An 18,275-nucleotide genomic window follows, 5' to 3' on the forward strand; every position below is an offset into this window, starting at 1 on the left:
GTCGTGCAGAATTCGCGCATGCCTTCTTCTTAGGAAGGATGAGGCAGATAGCCAAAAAGGGTGGCAGTGGCCAAGGACGTTGATGCTGAGACTTAAATGTTGTCGATTTATGGAATGCACGTGCGACTGGACTGGATCTGTCACGTTTATAAACGCGATGGTATCCTTGCTCAGGGCCATCAGATGCTTTGCCTAATGTTGCTCTCGAGAAAGTGGTAGTGTTTCAACGACTTCGTTCTGACATTCATTCTCTAAAAAGTCAATATACGTCTCTATTGGAAAGCAACTTTCATGTTCTGACAATCATGTTTGGCTTACTGCTCAGTATGATAGCAAATACCCCCTTGATCGGAAGCCTGCCTGAACTAGCCAGCAATATCAATGTCTTGCCTCCTCTGCTCTGGCCATCTCAAGCAAACCTCATAATCTCTTCAGTATCCCATCAGCATTGACTCTTGCCAAGCAAGTCTTGTTAATGTCTTTAACAGTCCTGCAGCCTGTCAATTGCATACATCGGCGGAATTCATTATGCATAGTCTCAAGCATAAGATCCACCCCCGCTTCTCCGTCGTACTACATCACCATTGACACATCAGTCGAGTACCAGGGTTGCATGCCACTCCCAGTATCATGCCAGTGGGGGAAGATACTCACCGCGAGGCCCCATATTGCAGGTCTTCCCACCCAACAGCAATTTGCTCCGAGCGCCAATGCCTTGAAAATATCCGTCCCAGACCTGAATCCTCCGTCTACGTGCACGGCAATCCTTCCCTTCGCCGCTTCCACGCACTCTGGCAAGGCATCTAAAGTGGGCATCACACCATCGAGCTGCCTCCCGCCATGATTACTTACGATGATCCCATCGCACCCGTGCTCCACCGCCAACTCCGTATCTTCAGCGGTCAGCACGCCTTTAATCCAAATCTGCATCTTCGTCCTCGCTTTCAACCACGGAATATCCCTTGCCCAGCTGTGCGAGTCGTCGTTGAAGGCTACGAAGCCCGAGTCGTGAGTTCGCGATCGGACTTCCTCGGAAGTCCACTCGATGACCGGAAATCCAAGTCCCTCGGGTGTTCTGAAGTCATTCTTCCACTCGTTGTAACGGACACCCAAGACAGGCGAATCGGCAGTAAGGAATATAGCCTTGCAACCCGCCGCTTCTGCTTTTCTAATTATTCGTTCTTCGAGCTCACGGTCGCGCATCGTGTACAATTGTACTGCATGGTCTATGGGTCCGATCTCCGCCGCGGCAGACCTCACATCTTCGATGCTATGGTTTGAGAATGACGATATGGCCATGTTAACCCCTTTTCTAGCACATGCTTTGCTGGTTCCTAGCTCGCCGTCCGGGTGAGCCATTGCCTGCAGACCTGCTGGGGAAACTGAGAGCGGGAATGAGATGGAGCGGCCAAAGGCGGTAGTGGAAGTGTCGACGCCCGACACATCGACCAGCACCCTTGGCCTCAAGCGGTATTTAGAGAAGGCGGTTGAGTTCTCGTGGATAGTGACTTGGTCCGTCGAGCCGGAGTTGTAGAATTCTGAAACCACAAGAACGGTCAATGCGTGTATCATGCGCGGAACGAAAGCAAGCAGTCATCGCAAATTTCAATGTCTCTTTTGTCGAAGCAGAGGATCTAGTCGGCATATCAATGACGCAGAGTGTTGGTCTCCTCCTCCTTTTCCCGTCCACGTGATCGATTTCAAGAACACATTCCCAACGTTCTCATGCAATCGCAGGCATAAGACAGGTCGACCAGATACCACGACAGCGCCACAAAAATCGAAGCATAGTAAGAACTTCACATTTACCTCTCGCAGTCTTTCCAAGTTTCGTAGAAGCCGCCTTCTCCAGGTCCGCAATGCTAAGGATCTTCTCATCGGGATCCGATGTCGGAACAGGAACAGGAGCACCGCCGGCCATCGCGATTGATACGGTGTAAATGGAGCGATGTTGGTGTCTTGAAATACCATGCAGAGTGAAGGGTAGTACTAGACTCAAGTATCCACTATATGCGGATTCGATAAGCCTCATACGGAGGAGAATCTGACGCTAATGCCTATCTAGGAAGGTCCTAGGCCGTTAGACGGACGCCGGACAAAAACGCGGCGCCGCCTTGGAAAACATCTGGGCCGTCTCTCTAGTGTTTGCAAAATCTGGTGTGTTACCGAAGCAGTGAGGAGGAAATCGCGCTCGCACACTAAGCTCCGCAGTCGCTGTACTCGTAACAACAGCCCTCGTTCCGACCTCCGCATTTGGCTCGGAGAGGCGACACCTTCGCTTCTTGCGATAGAAGTCGATAAGACATGCCGGTGTCTGCTTCTATGTGACCTACTGTCGTTTGTTAGATGATCACGGTGAAGATAGCAAGTTGGAAGGCACTACAATAACAGTACCATGCAAAAAGTAACCGATCTTAGTAAGACGTGCGTTCATTCAAAATATTTCCGAAGTCTCAATTTACATTGAGATTGTTGGCTGATACATAATGACCCTATGTCAAGAACCTATCTAGTGCGCATTGCTGCTGTAAGTCTGCCAGTGTTGTTAATGTTAGCGTAGAGTCCCTCAGCATCTCATGCATTCCTGCAGTCTATCGTCGACCTTGGCCTTGTCACTCTCCAAGTGCCATGCAGCCTTCACCTTCTTCCTGCCTTAAGATACGTTCGATCGCCTTTGCGTCTTGAACTTGCTGCCCCTCTAAGCGCTTCTGCATCTTGTCCTGGCGATGCTGTGCGTAGACTGGTGTTCATTTTCCATGATAGTACCTCTGTTGAAGCACCAAAACAGGAAGCTACGGTTGCAAACGTTGACCAGGAAGTTCTCGTCATCCAAGAAAGAAGATCCTACCAACTTCTTCTCGGTGATGGTTACTCCTCGCCAGTCCGAGGCTTTGGTCGAATCTCGAATCGTACTCGGTACCCATATTAGCAGCAAAGTCGATATCGTGATTCGGCAGGTCATCAATAAGTTGGCCATGGACCCCTCTTGATAGTATGCAACGTCTTTCCGGAAGAAGAGGTCTAGCGAGTCCAAGGGCCACAGCGATCGTATGATATCGCTCCGTCTTGAGAGGTAATTGGTTTTGCTGTGGGTAATATTGGACCTGAATCACCTCTGCCCAGCTCGAGCCAAGGTCTTGTGAAGTAGAAGCCCCAGGGGTTGAACCATCTTTCGAAATCAACAAGGTAATCTGTGTCTATACCGGTCATGATCCTTACGTCATGCCGAGGACCTTGTTCAAATGATGACACGTGTAACCTGACGCGGCACTCAACTGACTTCTCGCTCTTCAGCGTCCAACTTCTCCTCCATGCTGTCTTCCTGCGACCGACTGTATAGTATCGCGACAACGTCCCCGGAAGAATTCATCCCTTCTACGGTAGTAGGAGCGAGCCAAGGATCCGAGAATCTAGTAGGCGATCTCCAGCGGAATCCTGCTGGGCAAGTCGCAGCGAAAGTCCACTTGATCGATCCAACAACGGAACTCCCGAAGCTCATAGGGCGAGAGGGTGACGGAGAGGCTGCGGATACTAGACGCACAGTCAGTGTCAGTTGCTCACTTCCGTTAACATCCGTGAAAACACCTTACAGTTTGCGCCGCTCATCGAGTGCCGTCGAAAAGGACAAGCGACCATCAGATTATCTGTGGAAGTCTGCATTGAAGCCTCCATGACTTGGTCCTGGTCAAGTGACAGTGGCAGCAATGGTGGAGAAAGTTGTTGATGTACTTGAGAAGATGAAGTTATGAGGAAGCAGTCAGAAAAGCCTGTTCCAGCGCTAAGACTCGAGCCTTGATGCCAGAGAACTCGAAACTCTGTTCGTCATTCCAAAGGGAACAATTTTATTCTCTGCTTGGTTTCATGTCTAGATGTAATCCAAATTCGTACTTTGGCTAGAGAAAAGCTCCGAGATATCGATCTCTGTATACATTCTCCTTCCACTCAAGTATAGAATCTTAGGCCGGTGTATAATTTATAGCCTGAATTAACTGGGTGCAAAATCTCCATTGAGATTCAAGGTAAGGGTTCGGTTAGACTGAATTCAAAGTTATTCCAGACCAAGGAAGAATGAGGCTTTCGGAGACTCCAAGCGAGCAAGGAAAAGGTGGTTAGGCGCTTTCTGATTCTCAAGACTAAATCCAAAAACATGAGGGTAATACCGTCATTTGGCTACTGCTAGAGGGCTATGGACTCACGTGGTGCCTGGTGGTACTGAGTCTGATGTGTTATCGTTGTTTCCCCTCGTGTACAGCACAAGCAGCCAGAAAATTAAGCAGTCAGTCATTGCCAGGCCAACATCGACACCAAGGACCCTCTCTATATTTTTTGCCTCTTCGCGTTTCTCTTTGAATCCTGCATCTATCTCGGTCATTCCATGATATTTGTAAAAGGCCCAGACAAAGAACCCATGTTGGCATGCATTGACCAGGAACCCCTCGTCTCCGAGGAAGAGCGATTGCATCATCCCCCAACCGTTCGGAAGCCCTCGTCGCTCTCGTCCTATGAAGGTAAGGCCGAATTGCAGTCCCTTGCTTATAATTGCGGCGGCCGTGAACGATTTCGAAAAGTCGATGACGTCCAAGCATGTGTAATTGCTGTAGTGTTGGGCTTGGCAGTATGCAATGTCGTTCCAGGAAAACACGCTGGACCTCTCCAGGTCACGTTTTGAGTAAGTTTCATATTAGTATTCTTTGCACCGCAAGTCGTCGCGGCCTTGCTTGTATTGCACACCATGCACCATGCATCTCGCAAGCAGTCGTGAAAGGTTTCCGTTCCCTGACTGTCGAGTAGGACCAGACGGTTGCCCATCTATTGGCATCAGTGGGTGTGCTCTTTCAGAGTGTTTAGCATAAGTCTCTGTGTTTGACAAATCCAAGGCGCCTTCAGCGTGGACCTGGCCCTCAAGACTGAAGCGCCTGGAGTAAATAGCCTTTGCTTCAGTCACTCGTTCACAAATCACCAGTAATACTTTAGAGCAGTCGAGCACGATTTCTAGATCGCATGTTCTCAGTGCTTGCTCAAGTGATCGATGGAGACTAGCGGCGAAACGGAGCGGAGTACGAACATTCAATGTCCACGTTGGCACACCAACCTGCGTTGGTTTCGATGTCGAAGGTCTGTGTAGTACAGCAAGAGTTTCCTTGGCCACCATAATCTTTTCGATGTTTGTAGGACTCAATTGAAACAGATGTTCCAGTTCCTTTACGAGATCAGTGATCCGGCGTTCGCCGGTGAGAGTGGTGACAGCCATCATTGAACTTGGTCAGTGCCTTTCCATCACCCTGTTTTGTCAAACAACAGCCACCGTCTTCGAGAGTCAGAACGTGCATAGTAGATGTAATATTGTCGGTCCAAGCGACTTCACTGTTCGAATAGGCCACGTGGTTGGAAAACGAACCATAGCAGGAGATTGGCCGTCGGACAGTTAGCATATCACATGCTGTTCCAGACCGGTATGCGCTGATGTGTTCTGCCTTCAGAGACGAGATAGCCCTTTGCGACAGACCCTCAGGGATACGTAGGGTCGATCCGCCAGTCCCATGCCAAGGTCGCAACAGACACTGGGTAGTCTAGCAAGACACCAGAATGCTTAACAAGTCTTTGGAAAAGGCTCGAGCTCTTATGGCATGAGAGAGCCCAGATACTGTGCGATCCTCTGGCTGAGCTCAAGCGGTAGTTTGTTAGGAATGCAGATTCCGATGAAGACCCAAATCCAATCAAAGGTTAGGCAATTTTTTACGAGAAAGATGAGGACTATTGCAGCTTAGATCGTACCTCTCGAGATGCAAGCAAACGTTTGTGGCGCCGCAAGAAATAGAACAGTAACAACCCCTGTAATGGGATAGTAAAAGACTTTTTGTTCTCATACTCAGCCAGCATGATCATAGAGGGCAATGTCGAAGCCGTAAAGATTGGAGCCAGTCTTCTGCTACTGTACAAGCATGCGGCGCATGTGTAAGCATGAACAACCAGCTTTACTGGACACTTGGCGGAAACTGGTAGTATGCAGATAGTTGGAGGTGCTGATGCGCTTTCGTTTCCGCATTCAAGAGTACAGGTGAGAACATTTTACCAAGATACGGATAGTCTCGTATGATCCTATATCACAATTTGTGCAACAGCCTCGGCAGCTGGTAGCGGGCGTATCAGCATCAGTCCGCCCTGGACCGCAAGCGGTCGTAGCGGTGCAGGACGCAGAGCATGACGTGTCTTGGCACATAACTGGCAGCTAGGGGGGTACTGATCTTCATGTTGGGGGAGGAGAGCGTGGTGAGTGTTGCAGCATAACATGGCGAGGTATCGTGAAGGCATATCGCCATCAATGACAGGGGATACACGCCATGATCATCATCTGCGACGTTTGAGACGGGCAAAAGCTGTTGGGCATACTACCAGGCAAAGACCTTAGCGCAACAAGCAGTAAGGCAAAGGTGAAAATTCTCCGCATGGTTGCGCTTTTGGTGCCGTCTGGTCATTGTCCATTTCATTTGTGATATCTGGGCATGGGGCGCAACGCCAGCTTCTATGCCTGTGCTCACGCATTCATTGTTAGTTAATATGTGTTGACCAATCTCTTCGCGCAATGCTGGTCGATGAACTCGGCGTTAGGAATTGGCCAATTGAAAGGTGAAAGACTGATTGGGCTAAGGCAAGAGACAAGCGCAGCCGCGTGAAGCGTCTTGCGCAAAGTAAACAAAGACGTCATACATAGCTCTTGCCATATCTGCTATCTGCAAATCTGAAGGATCAAAACAGGTAGGAGTTAAGAGTCCCGACACTGACTCACAATCTGCACCATGAAAGCCAACGATAGCGCCTCTCAAATCTCCTTTGACACCCTCCGCACCCACCTTCTGAGCTACGACTCTCACATCCCAGACAAGATCCGAGGTCTCGAACAGCTACGCCTCAGCACGGTCCCTGAAACTCTCGTTCAGCGCAAAAAGAATGGCGAATCATTCCTTGAAAAGACAGAATTGACAAGCCTAGTCGAATGGAAACTGTGCGTCTGACATATTCCTTCGCAAACCTCAGCAGCTTATAACTCGATGATTATAGAAAACATGGTACCTACCGTCCTAATCTTACCAAGCTCGTCGCGTCGAACAGCGTCACAGACGTCCGTGAGACGACGAAGAAAGCATTCGAGGTATACGAGGTGGATAAAGACGACTATGGCAAGTCTATCACAGCCCTCAATAAGCTGAAGGGAATCGGGCCCGCAACGTCGTCACTACTACTGTCGTGCTACGACCCCGTAAGAGTTCCGTTCTTTTCCGACGAACTCTACCGCTACCTACACTGGGAGGACGCCAAATCGAAAGGCTGGGATCGAAAAATCAATTACACAATCAAAGAATACAAAACCCTCTTCGAAAGAGTAGCCGAGCTCCGAGAGCGTCTGGAGAAACAATCCGGCATAGGAGTCTCCGCCGTCGACATCGAAAAGGCCGCATACGTGCTCGGCAAAAACGTGCTGCCAGATTCCAAGATATTTCCCTTAGACACCGAGGACGCCGAGGGCGACAAAACCCTCAGGCCCCCATCGCCGAAAAGGCGAAGAAAAGCCATGCCACAGTCCCAGAAATAAACCCTGACAGCAACATAGCGCGCATCGATGGATGCCGTCGCAAAGGCCTGAACGGCTCTCCTACCTAGGACACACTCTGCTTCGAGCTCGACAAAGAGTATATCATTAAGCACACCGGCGGTCATCCCCGCCCACATGGGGCAAAAAGCGTAGATCGACTGGAGCCAAAACGCAAAGATAGTGAGAAGAAGGCAGGTATCATGGGGGTAGCGGGAGATGACAATAAGATCCACGAACAAGCGTGGGATGCTCGCGTCGCTAAAGATTTGGGTAGTGCATATCATGAGGTAGGCATGGAGGAGTATGAAGAAAGGCAGAGGAAAGGCTTCAAAGTTAAGGAAGATGAATTTGATCTGAGTAATGAAGAACAGGACAGGTTGATGGACTTGATGTGTGGTGTGGCAGTGCTTTGAGCAAAGGAAGCAAGCATTGCTAAACACAGCGGATGAGTGGAGTAAGGAAAGGTCCCCCAAAAAACGTGAAATGACACTTTTCGAAGACATCGGAGTGAGCGTTCGTCAGAGCGTCAACTTTGCTGACTTCCAATGAATCTGTGGTTATTTCTTGAGTCTAGAGACGCACTCAATGAAATGAGTGTCCCGGAACATGTTTGCCCAGTCATGTCTCGCCTTTCCACTCCGTCCTACCCAATCTGATAATGTCGTTCTGACTGACCACCCAAACCCCCTCGTCTCTTTTGCCCTCCACGCATTGCATCCCAGCCGCAACAGCAGCCCTGCCAATAACATCCGCATCCTGTGCCCACCAGTCTGTCAACCACCCCTTACTTATCGCGCCTAGTCCCTTTGCTACAACCCGGAAGGCTGCCTCCATAGGCCGACTATCCTTCCTCGGTCCGACTAGCAGCCCTGGCTTCACTAGGATTGTGTGAGGAAACCCAAGCTCTTGAACCGCTTCATCCAATTCGGCCTTCATCTTGCCGTACGGGAACAAAGATTTGGTGGAGACGCCAGCCGATGAGATGAGTACGTAAACTTTGACTCCGGACTCCTTTGCAGCCTTAGCGAGAGAAACATTGAGATCGTAGTCTACTTTGCGCTGGGCTTCGAAGGAGCCCGCTTGCGCTTTGGTGGTGCCGAGGCCGGAGAGGAAGATGTTTGGGGTTGGGGAGAGAGATTGGAGACTGGAAGGCCATTTTGAGCTGTCAGGTTCGATGAGAGGGTGAACGTTGGCTGAAGATGTTGGGAGGTCGCGGCGAGCTATTGCATGGATAGTGGGATGAGAGGAGAGAGACGTGAGGGTCGTGAGGATGTGGGAACCCTATATGTTATTCAGTCTGAGTAGCTGGAGAAGTCGATCTCAGGTTTGGAATAGCTACCACAAGCCCAGTGCAACCTACGAGCGCTGCTGATGACATTCCTCCTGCAGGAAGTTGTACCTGTATTGACAATGATCGACGACCGATCTCATGGCCGTGACAGGGATTAAGATTGCCGGAGATTTAAAGTTATCTAATCAGCGGACACCAAAAATGCCATGTACTTGTAATTACTTTTCAATGCCGCTGATCGGATCACGCAATTCTTGCTAGCAAATCGCTGTGGCGGTCAAAAAGTCCGAAATGATGTCGGTGAAAATGGACGCTTACCAACACTGCTTTCCTTGGTTCTCTCATTCTGCGCATTCTTTCTTCCTTCTTCCTCCCTTGTCTGTTCTCTTTGCCCGTCATGCGTCTTCAACCAGCCGAGTCCAACGGCCCAGCAGAGCCCGAGCCTGTTCGCGAAGGGCCGGAGAAAAAGCTGAAAGAATTCAAGCAATACTCTACAAGCCTGCCCTTCAGTCAGTCCGTATCCTTAGCCTCAATTGGTGGACCCACATATGTTACGGCCCAGACATTGATCCAACAAGTCGCCTACACCCTTTCCGACAGACTATGGACGTACTCGCCTGAGACATTCGACCTCGATGTCGCTGTCAAAGATTGGTTTGGAGAGGGGTCGAAAAATGTTCATGGATACCCCACGAATGTCGAGTCCATGCAGATTCGGCAGGGCGCTGCGTCCATAGCGTTGGGATACATCTCCTCTAAAGATTTCGACCGGAAGAGGCGCTATGTTCCTCAGTCAATCCTAGCATCGTCCTCCACTCTACAGTACCTTCAAGCGGCTTTAAATCAGCTCTCACAGCTATACTCCGATGTCAGTCCATTTGTGGCTCATATCGCGGCCATTGACTATGCTGGAGCTTCCTCACAGTTGGTCGCGGATTACGTCTCCGCTTTGTCGCTGGCAGAAGAGCTGGGATTCGGCATGGTGTCTTCATTCTCTGCATATGAGGCGCAGCATATGGCATTGCTCTCTACGCTGCTTGCGAGCATCATGCCCACCATACACATTTACGATGGGGTCAGCATTGGCAGGGAGACAACAAGAGTTATTGATGTCCTAGATCAAGCTGGTCTGCACAATACCTACAAGGCCGTTCAGAATGAAATATCTGCACCAGGAAAGAAGAGTGTGAACACAGACACGAAAGTGCTGCGACTGCTGAACGCGTTGAATGGCGAGCTTGGTACTCAGTACGGGGTCTTCGAGTATCACGGCCACGCAACACCAGACTCGGTGCTGACAGTCTTCGGGACTGTAGAGTCGTCATTGGCCTCGCAGGTTGCTCTGTCGCTCGAAAGAGAAGGCGCGAAAGTGGGAGTCGTGAATGTCAGAGTCTACAGGCCATTCATTGAAGAGGAATTTCTCGGGGTCCTGCCTGAGTCAGTGAGGACGATCGGTGTGCTTGGTCAAGTTGACGATCAGCAAGCGGTATCGGACAGCAGCGTTCGCTCGAATCTGTATTGCGACGTTATAGCAGCGATCGCATACTCAGACAAATGGGCAACGCCTCCAGCGGTACTAGACGTGAAATATGCGAGGGAAACTGTCTGGACGCCTGTCTCTGTTGCGGCAGCATTCCAACTGCTGGTGGAGAAGCCAATTTTGCAACCTGAGGACATATGGACTGAATCTGGAGCCCCTTCGGCCCTCCAGTTGCTTGACCCTTCATCTGTTCAGCAGTATACCTTTTGGGACATTGATACCTCAGACTCGGCAAACGCGCCGGTTGCGCTCGGCCAAGCTTTGGCAACAGATTCCGCGAACAACGTCACCACCAAGACAGGATACGACAATCTGATTCAAGGAGGAGTGTTCCGTTCTGATATTCGGAAGTCTAAGAAGACGATCGAGGCTTCTTACTCGATCGATGCAGCAGATGTAGTCTATGTCGGCGGCGAAAGCCTCCTCAAGATGTATGACATCCTCGGTGGCCTCAAGGCTGGCGGAAAGATCATTTTGAAGCTACCAGGCGTAAAAGATGACGATCTTGAAAAGAAGCTTCCAGTCGAATTTAGAAACGCATTGGCCGCCAAAGGTGCTAAGTTGTATATTCTTGATCCACCAGCAGTTGAGGTCATAGCCAATGATCCAGCACAGGAAGTATACTTGACGGAGCTGGCATTCTTGCGCGTCGCGTTGCCCAACCTTGAGAAGACTGGATTGCAGAAGCTGGCATCTGTCAACGGAACAATCGAGACATTGCAGGAATTGGCCAAGGTTCTAGACAACGCTTTGCGACTCATGGAGATCCCCAAGACTTGGGCCACCGAGGAATTAGAGGGCACGCCACCCTCATTGTTCAAGGACATATGTACGAGCAGCTTTGTAGCTTACGACAAGATTGAGGTAGACCCACCCACGTATCTCAAAGACTGGAAGACGGCGGCCAAAGGCTTGATTTTCAAGGAGGCTTACGGCACAAAGCCGGCACTGCGCCCAGATGTCAACGTCAAGACCTACACAGTGCATGTACAGGAGAATCGCAGACTTACGCCGCCATCTTACGACAGAAATATTTTCCACATCGAATTTGATCTTGGGAATTCAGGCCTGACCTACGATATTGGAGAAGCGCTCGGTATTCATGCTGAGAATGACGAAGTCGAGGTCGAGGAGTTTATCAAATTCTACAAGCTTGATCCTAAGGAGATTGTTGAGGTGTCGAGTCGCGAGAATCTCGAGGTGCTCGAGAACAGGACAGTGTACCAAGCTCTTATGCAGAATGTCGACATCTTCGGCCGACCACCGAAGCGATTCTACGAAGCTTTGGCTGAGTTCGCCGATGATCCCGATGAGCGGAAAGAGCTTACCACATTGGGAGGCCCTACCAAAGAGGGTAACCAGGAATTCAAGAGGAGAGCCGAAGTAGATACTATTACTTACGCCGACATCCTTTTGGAGTTCCCTTCGGCCCATCCAAGCTTCCATGATATTGTCCGCATTGTTAGTCCGTTGAAGCGAAGAGAATACTCAATTGCGTCATGCCAGAAGGTGACGCCGAACAGCGTTGCTTTGATGATTGTGGTGGTCGGCTGGGTAGATCCGAAGGGTCGTGACAGATTTGGTCAAGCTACAAGGTTTCTTAACAAGCTCAGAGTCGGCGCTCCTGTCACTGTCTCAGTCAAGCCGAGTGTGATGAAGCTGCCACCGAAGTCTACCCAGCCATTGATCATGGCTGGTCTTGGCACTGGTCTTGCGCCATTCCGAGCCTTTGTGCAGTATCGCGCGTGGGAGAAGGCACAGGGCAAGGAGATTGGGTCCGTATTGCTCTACATGGGCTCGAGACACCAAAGAGAAGAGTATTGTTATGGAGAGGAGTGGGAGGCCTATCAGGATGCTGGTGTCATCACGCTGCTTGGTCGTGCTTTCTCCCGTGATCAGCCGCAGAAGATCTATATCCAGGATCGGATGAGGCAGACAATGAATGATATCATCCAGGCTTATCTGAAGGAGGAAGGGGCTTTCTATCTTTGTAAGTGCTTCTGCAAAAGCGTGAAGACGAGCTTACTGATGCGTTGCTGCTAGGCGGTCCTACATGGCCTGTACCTGATGTCACCAACGTGCTTGAAGATGCTATCGCCAGGGACGCACAGATGATAGGCAAGAAGGTGACCCCGAGGACTGAGATTGAAAAGTTGAAGGATCAGCTGAGATATGTTTTGGAGGTTTACTGAACTCCAAGCATTGCAAGCATATCTGCTTTCTAAGCGTGGCGTAGGCGGTGCGTCTGAATTTCTCGGATATTTCGCACCTATACGAATAGAACTGATACATTTGATTTTTGACCCTCCATCCACTACCTTCCCCATACTGCACCAAGTTTGTCCTGCATGCGAAAGATCTCCTTTGTGAAGACTATGTATCAGTCAGGGGTTCAGGGGCAATATTTGGTTTGAGAAGCACGCCTTGTAAGGCGACGCTAGGCAAGGAGTGTTACCGATTGGACAATGATCGTGGCGCGAAGTTTGCGCTCACTTTGCTTCTGCTTGCAGACAGTCATATTATGATACAACATAGTCACTATAACAGCATTGACTCAGCGATCTTAGTAATGGCTTCGTGAGTCCACTAACAGCAAATTTCATCATCTGAGGAGTCTCTCACGCACTGTCGCAAACCTCCGCGCTCACCCGCACCGCAAATCAGCAGCCCCACATCAATTTCCCGACAGCACAAAAAAGTACACAGAATGTCTGGCCGCGCCTCTCCATCACCAGGCAGAAGACCACAGCTGAACGAGCGCGCTTCATCCTCGGCTTCTCTCTCCAAGGGGTCTCCAAATACCGGTCATCTCTCCAAGTCGCACAACAAAGGATCCTCAACCAAGCTGCACAAGGCGCATGCCGTCGGTCATGGACGTCACCCGTATGGAAGAGTGCCATCACATGGCAAGGGTCTACACAAGCTCTCCAAGTTGGGTCCTGGCGATGCAGGAGAGGTTGCAGGACATACAAGACACCATACTAGATCAGCGTCGCATACACCAACGGCCAGCCCAACAACACAGAACTTCAAGCGCAATAGCTCTAATCTCAGCTTACCAAGAGTTGGGTCTAAGGCGTCTATAAAGAAGAATAAATCCGAAGTATCTCTGGGGCGGAACCCTTCATTGACCAAACTGGGGAACCAATCGAAGGGCGAGAAGGCGCAGACGAAGAATAGCTTGCGCAAAAAGGGCGATGATGATGGTCCCGTGAAAGGGCAGGCGAGCTTCGAGGTGGGAAATGAGGACCACGAGAACGATGACTGGACAGAGGAGAGCAACTCACAGTCACCCCATACCACTCGACATGGCTCAGTAGGTCGTAAGACTCCCCAACTGGAAGATCCTCCTTCGCCAGATGAGCCCGCAGAACCGTCTCCTCCAAATCTTCCTCAATCACCTCCACAGTCTCCACCTAATAATCCTTCAGCTTTCGTCGATCATGCAAAGGAGCAAGATCATCATCGAGACAGATCCCCATACTCTCACCCACCAGACGCAGACGACGTGACTCACCGTCTCCTCAATCGCAGTGCCCACAACGCAGCACCTAAAACATCTAATGTATCGGCAACAGTTACACCAAATGGCTCCAGCGGTTCTCCAGCATTCGTTCACAGCCAGGACTCCACATTCGGTAACAGGGATTCCATGCCCGGAGACGGCATATCTCGCTTCCTCAACGGCACAGGCTCGAACTCCGGCAGCGCAACACCAGGCTCTGTATCTCACCTTCAGCAAAATCTAGCACATCTCAACCACACCACCCACCATGACCGTCCAGGCTCTCCAACAGACTCATCCTCAACCGTCAAAGCCCCTACTCGCAGGGTCAAATCTGCGGCTAATCTGTCCCACCCGCGTCTCAGCAACGGCGAATCCAGCTCAGCATCTCCACCCATACCGAAACAATCCAATGGCAAGAACCCACTCAAGCCTCCAAAAGAAACTCGCGTCTCACCCTTCGAATCAGCCCGCGGCGCCGATCCCACTAAGGGCAAATCACTCACGCAGCTGAAGTTGGATCTGCAGCGCATGTCCACGCAGCGTGATCCACCATCCGATCAACACCCGCTCTTACAACACGGATCAGGTTTCGGAATCCAGAATCTCAGCGCTGGGTCGAAAGAGATGGAGGCGAGACAGGCAAGGCAGTGGACGCAGGCAAGGGTCGAGTGTGCGAATGCGAGGCGGTTCTATCCCGAGTTGCTTGCTGGCAGTCTCAAGCAACAAGCCGTGCAGAGCAAGCTCGATGGGCGGAAATTTGATGGACAAAAGAAGCTGGATGGGAAGAAAGCGCCTGATGGGCATAAGGGGAAGAGCGTCAAGACGCCAGTCGGGAACTCTGGGGAGGCGTCGCACGGGAGGGGCAGAGTGAGATTTGAGGTGGGGAAGGGAAGCCCAGAGTTGGTGGAGGAGCATGAGGAGGATGGGCCGATGGACGAAGGTGTGGAAGGGCTGCTGAGGAGGATGTGGGTGCAGGGAGAGACTAGTGGTGGAGAGGAGTAGCTGTGTTCATTCAGGCGGTGGATTGCAGCCAAGGAGACGGGTGGCTGTGAGCTTTGAACATATGGTAGGCGATGATGCTTTATGAGGCCTGTTAATCGGAAGCGATGGTGTTGGGGGTGGAGCATTCCAAGGAGCTTGAGAGGTGCATTGTTGGACGCAGGGCCTTCAACCAGATTTCTTCATTAGTTTGGCATGAATGCGGGTTCGAGCTTGTATATACCATTGCCCTTAGGCGGGATATTTCAACACGCGCGTGCAAGGCTCATTGAGCCTTGCAAATAGCAGTTTAGAATGCTTCGGTGCTTCAAGATCGAGAACTCGAGATCATGTTACGTTGCTCGAGTATACTTGTACGATATCACCTTTTCTTACATTTCATCAAATGCTATAGATTTCGTGCTGAAAGTGTACCTAGATTCCTAGTTCGCAGACGATTTTTGAAAGGAGTTGCTTGCTCCTAAGACAGGCTTTGCATGTGTCGACCACGACGACCATCAGCGTCGACAACAGTACATGGCCAACATAGCAAATGTGATCTCGGCGATGAGTATGATAACGGCGATGACTAATGGCGACAGGGAGGTGATATGTTGGCCGTGATAAGATATATCTATGGGTCTCAGGCTTTGCGGACGATCCTCCCATGGGCTCGCCATCTCTCTCATCAAATCAACCCTTCTCAAATCTCAGCCTGATCATTCGTCAAACCCATTCGCACTGCAATTTCCCGCATGACATATTAGGAAGGCGGCATGCAGCTGTCACCCTTTTTCTAGTTTAGCGTAAGATAGAAGGCTGCATGCTCTGCGCCTCGCAAGCCTCGTCAACAACTGTCAATGTTTCCATCAACATACATCATCTATCAAGCAGACAAAGCAAAAATCTCCGCCAGTCATCATCAGTCTTGTGCACGCTACTATCTGCTGATCGGAAAGAGAAGGCCAGCGGTGCCTTTTGACCAGAACCTGGCCTCTTGGAGGTTATAAAGTACCACTTCGGGTGGAATCACAGACTCTACTTACCAGTGCAGTCAACGAAGTGCAAACCAGAATTCAGCGCCATGAGCTTTGGCTTTAGCATCGGCGATATCATCGCGGTGTCGCACCTGGCCAACAAGGTCCGCAAGCGCTTGGTGGACTCGTCTGATCAATTCAAGGCTGTCTCTGATAAGTGAGTCGCTCCCACTTCTTTTGAACGGTAGCGAAGATACAAAGCCATGTCTTATGATATTTGCGATGGTATGTACACTTCGACAGCGCCTGTTAGAATTCTAAATTTCGCCTGTACTCTACACATCGTTCCTTATCATACCTTATCTTTCTTCGACTCCGTTTGCTCTGATACATGTTGGGGTAGTGTCTTTGGGCTTCGATCGACACACCGAGAATCAAAAGGGTGAAAAGCCTCTCCAATATCCATCGTGACCTTGAAGAAGTCCTACCGGAGCGAGAACTCACGCCTCAGCAACACCAGGATCGCCAAGATCACATCCGAGGATGCGAGAACGTGCTCAAAGACTTGGACAAGATCATGGACAAGTATCAAACTCTGGATGCCAATCTCGCAGGCTTCGGCAACAAATATCGAAAACTTTGGAAGAGCTCATGTTTGAGCCTGAAGGCTTGAGAGAACTTCGCCTCCGATTGATCTCCAATATCGGGTTATGGAATTCTTTTACCAGTACACTTTCACTGTAAGTACAGATTTATATCGGAATGGATTTGCATTTCTTCTTGAGCATGCCAGCATTCTCCTCGGTAGTGCTCGCAAACAGTGAGGCCATACAGAAAATAACGTATACACAAGTAGATATGTAGATAGATGATTGGGTATATCTAATACTGGGATAGCTAAGACCTTTCTGGATATGTAAATAATTCAAAAAAGGTCTCTTAATACTAGAAAAACTCTTATATCTAAGCGATATACCTTAAAGTGAAAATATAATTATATATAGGCGTAAGTAGAAGAAAGAATAATAATATAACTCTAAAAGAGAATAATTCGAATAAAGAGCTTATTATAGATATAGTAGCTATATAAGTAATACTCGCTATATTTATCTATCTCTTATATATCGTATATTATATATCGTATAATAATAGAATAATTAATTAAATAGCTATTAACGCTATAATCTTATAATAAATCTACTAACTTATAGTTCTACTGTTATAATTAATACTCGCAAATAGTAAGACTATATAGAAAATAATATATATATAAATAAATCTATAAATAGATACTTAGATATATTTAATATTAGAATAATTAAGATCTTTCTAAATATATAAATAATCTCGAAAAAAGCTCTTTAGCGCTAGAAAAACTCTTAAATAATTTAAGACGTTATTTAAGAAAATGAAGATTTTAAAAAGAATTTTTAATAATATCTATTATAGTAAGTAGTAGAGACTAATAATACTAACGCGAATAGATTAAAAGATATTAATATTATAATAAATAATAAATAAATTAAATAAGTAATAAAAAGATAATAAGAATCGTTAAAATTATATATTGATATTATAGCTCTTCTATAAAAGAATTAATCTAAATAATAGTTCTTAATATCAATTTATAGCCTCTCTATAAAAGAATTAACTTAAATAGTAATCTTTAATACTAAGTTAACTAATTTAAATAATAGCCCTTAATATTAAGTTATAATTTCTCTATAAAAGAATTAGCTTAAATAGTAATTCTTAATACTAAATTAACTAATTTAAATAATAACTCTTAATATTAAGTTATAACCTCTCTACGAAAAAACTAGTCTAAATAATAATTTTTAATATTAAGTTATAGCCTCTCTACGAAAGAACTAACTTAAATAATAACTCTTAATATTAAATTAATTAATTTAAATAATAGCTCTTAATATTAAATTATAGTCTCTCTGCGAAAAAATTAATCTAAATTATAGCTCTTAATAGAACTTTATATCTAATATAAGACTTTAATATATTATCGCTTAATATGATAGCTTAAATAGCTAGAATAAATAAAATATCTCTCTAACTACGATAGTCTAAATAGTCGAAATAATAAAGATATTCTATAGTTACAATAGCTTAATTAGCTAAAATAGCTAAGATATTCTAATAACTATAATAGTTTAATTAATTAAAATATAGTAATAATAATTTAACTAAAATATTTCTATAGCTATAATAATCTAAATAGCTAGAATAATTAAAATATTTTTATAACTGCGATAGTCTAAATATTTAAAATATTAAGATATTTCATAACTACGATAACTTAATTAGTTAGAATAGTTAAGATATTATTATAACTATAAGTAAAGGCCTATAAATTAAATTCATGGAGTTGAATTTTT

General features: G+C 47.6%; 8 protein-coding genes across 8 annotated transcripts; 4 read left to right on the plus strand and 4 right to left on the minus strand.

Annotated features, from left to right (window-relative positions):
- Window positions 1-420: 420 nt before the first annotated feature.
- HO133_007717 (uncharacterized protein) lies at window positions 421-1,921 on the minus strand (the record flags this gene model as incomplete). The annotated part of the gene is made up of 3 exons (XM_037298587.1): window positions 421-573; window positions 655-1,538; window positions 1,810-1,921. The coding sequence occupies 3 exons, from the start codon at window positions 1,919-1,921 to the stop codon at window positions 421-423; spliced, it is 1,149 nt and encodes a 382-aa protein (XP_037155923.1).
- A 691-nt stretch (window positions 1,922-2,612) lies between these two features.
- On the minus strand, window positions 2,613-3,313 carry HO133_007718 (uncharacterized protein; the record flags this gene model as incomplete). Its single annotated transcript, XM_037298588.1, has 3 exons — window positions 2,613-2,740; window positions 2,849-3,197; window positions 3,281-3,313. 3 exons carry the CDS (start codon window positions 3,311-3,313, stop codon window positions 2,613-2,615), a joined length of 510 nt encoding a protein of 169 aa, XP_037155924.1.
- Window positions 3,314-4,192: 879 nt separating this feature from the next.
- HO133_007719 (uncharacterized protein) lies at window positions 4,193-5,251 on the minus strand (the record flags this gene model as incomplete). Its single annotated transcript, XM_037298589.1, has 2 exons — window positions 4,193-4,643; window positions 4,698-5,251. 2 exons carry the CDS (start codon window positions 5,249-5,251, stop codon window positions 4,193-4,195), a joined length of 1,005 nt encoding a protein of 334 aa, XP_037155925.1.
- A 1,546-nt stretch (window positions 5,252-6,797) lies between these two features.
- Window positions 6,798-7,591, plus strand: HO133_007720 (uncharacterized protein; the record flags this gene model as incomplete). Its single annotated transcript, XM_037298590.1, has 2 exons — window positions 6,798-7,003; window positions 7,060-7,591. The coding sequence occupies 2 exons, from the start codon at window positions 6,798-6,800 to the stop codon at window positions 7,589-7,591; spliced, it is 738 nt and encodes a 245-aa protein (XP_037155926.1).
- A 618-nt stretch (window positions 7,592-8,209) lies between these two features.
- Window positions 8,210-8,969, minus strand: HO133_007721 (uncharacterized protein; the record flags this gene model as incomplete). The annotated part of the gene is made up of 2 exons (XM_037298591.1): window positions 8,210-8,872; window positions 8,931-8,969. The coding sequence occupies 2 exons, from the start codon at window positions 8,967-8,969 to the stop codon at window positions 8,210-8,212; spliced, it is 702 nt and encodes a 233-aa protein (XP_037155927.1).
- A 310-nt stretch (window positions 8,970-9,279) lies between these two features.
- Window positions 9,280-12,614, plus strand: HO133_007722 (uncharacterized protein; the record flags this gene model as incomplete). Its single annotated transcript, XM_037298592.1, has 2 exons — window positions 9,280-12,412; window positions 12,466-12,614. The coding sequence occupies 2 exons, from the start codon at window positions 9,280-9,282 to the stop codon at window positions 12,612-12,614; spliced, it is 3,282 nt and encodes a 1,093-aa protein (XP_037155928.1).
- A 515-nt stretch (window positions 12,615-13,129) lies between these two features.
- HO133_007723 (uncharacterized protein) lies at window positions 13,130-14,932 on the plus strand (the record flags this gene model as incomplete). The annotated part of the gene is made up of 1 exon (XM_037298593.1): window positions 13,130-14,932. The coding sequence occupies one exon, from the start codon at window positions 13,130-13,132 to the stop codon at window positions 14,930-14,932; it is 1,803 nt and encodes a 600-aa protein (XP_037155929.1).
- A 1,060-nt stretch (window positions 14,933-15,992) lies between these two features.
- Window positions 15,993-16,558, plus strand: HO133_007724 (uncharacterized protein; the record flags this gene model as incomplete). The annotated part of the gene is made up of 2 exons (XM_037298594.1): window positions 15,993-16,102; window positions 16,336-16,558. The coding sequence occupies 2 exons, from the start codon at window positions 15,993-15,995 to the stop codon at window positions 16,556-16,558; spliced, it is 333 nt and encodes a 110-aa protein (XP_037155930.1).
- Window positions 16,559-18,275: the final 1,717 nt, after the last annotated feature.

Source organism: Letharia lupina (assembly GCF_014066315.1).
Source record: "Letharia lupina isolate WasteWater1 chromosome Unknown contig_4, whole genome shotgun sequence".
Classification (NCBI taxonomy): domain Eukaryota; kingdom Fungi; phylum Ascomycota; class Lecanoromycetes; order Lecanorales; family Parmeliaceae; genus Letharia; species Letharia lupina.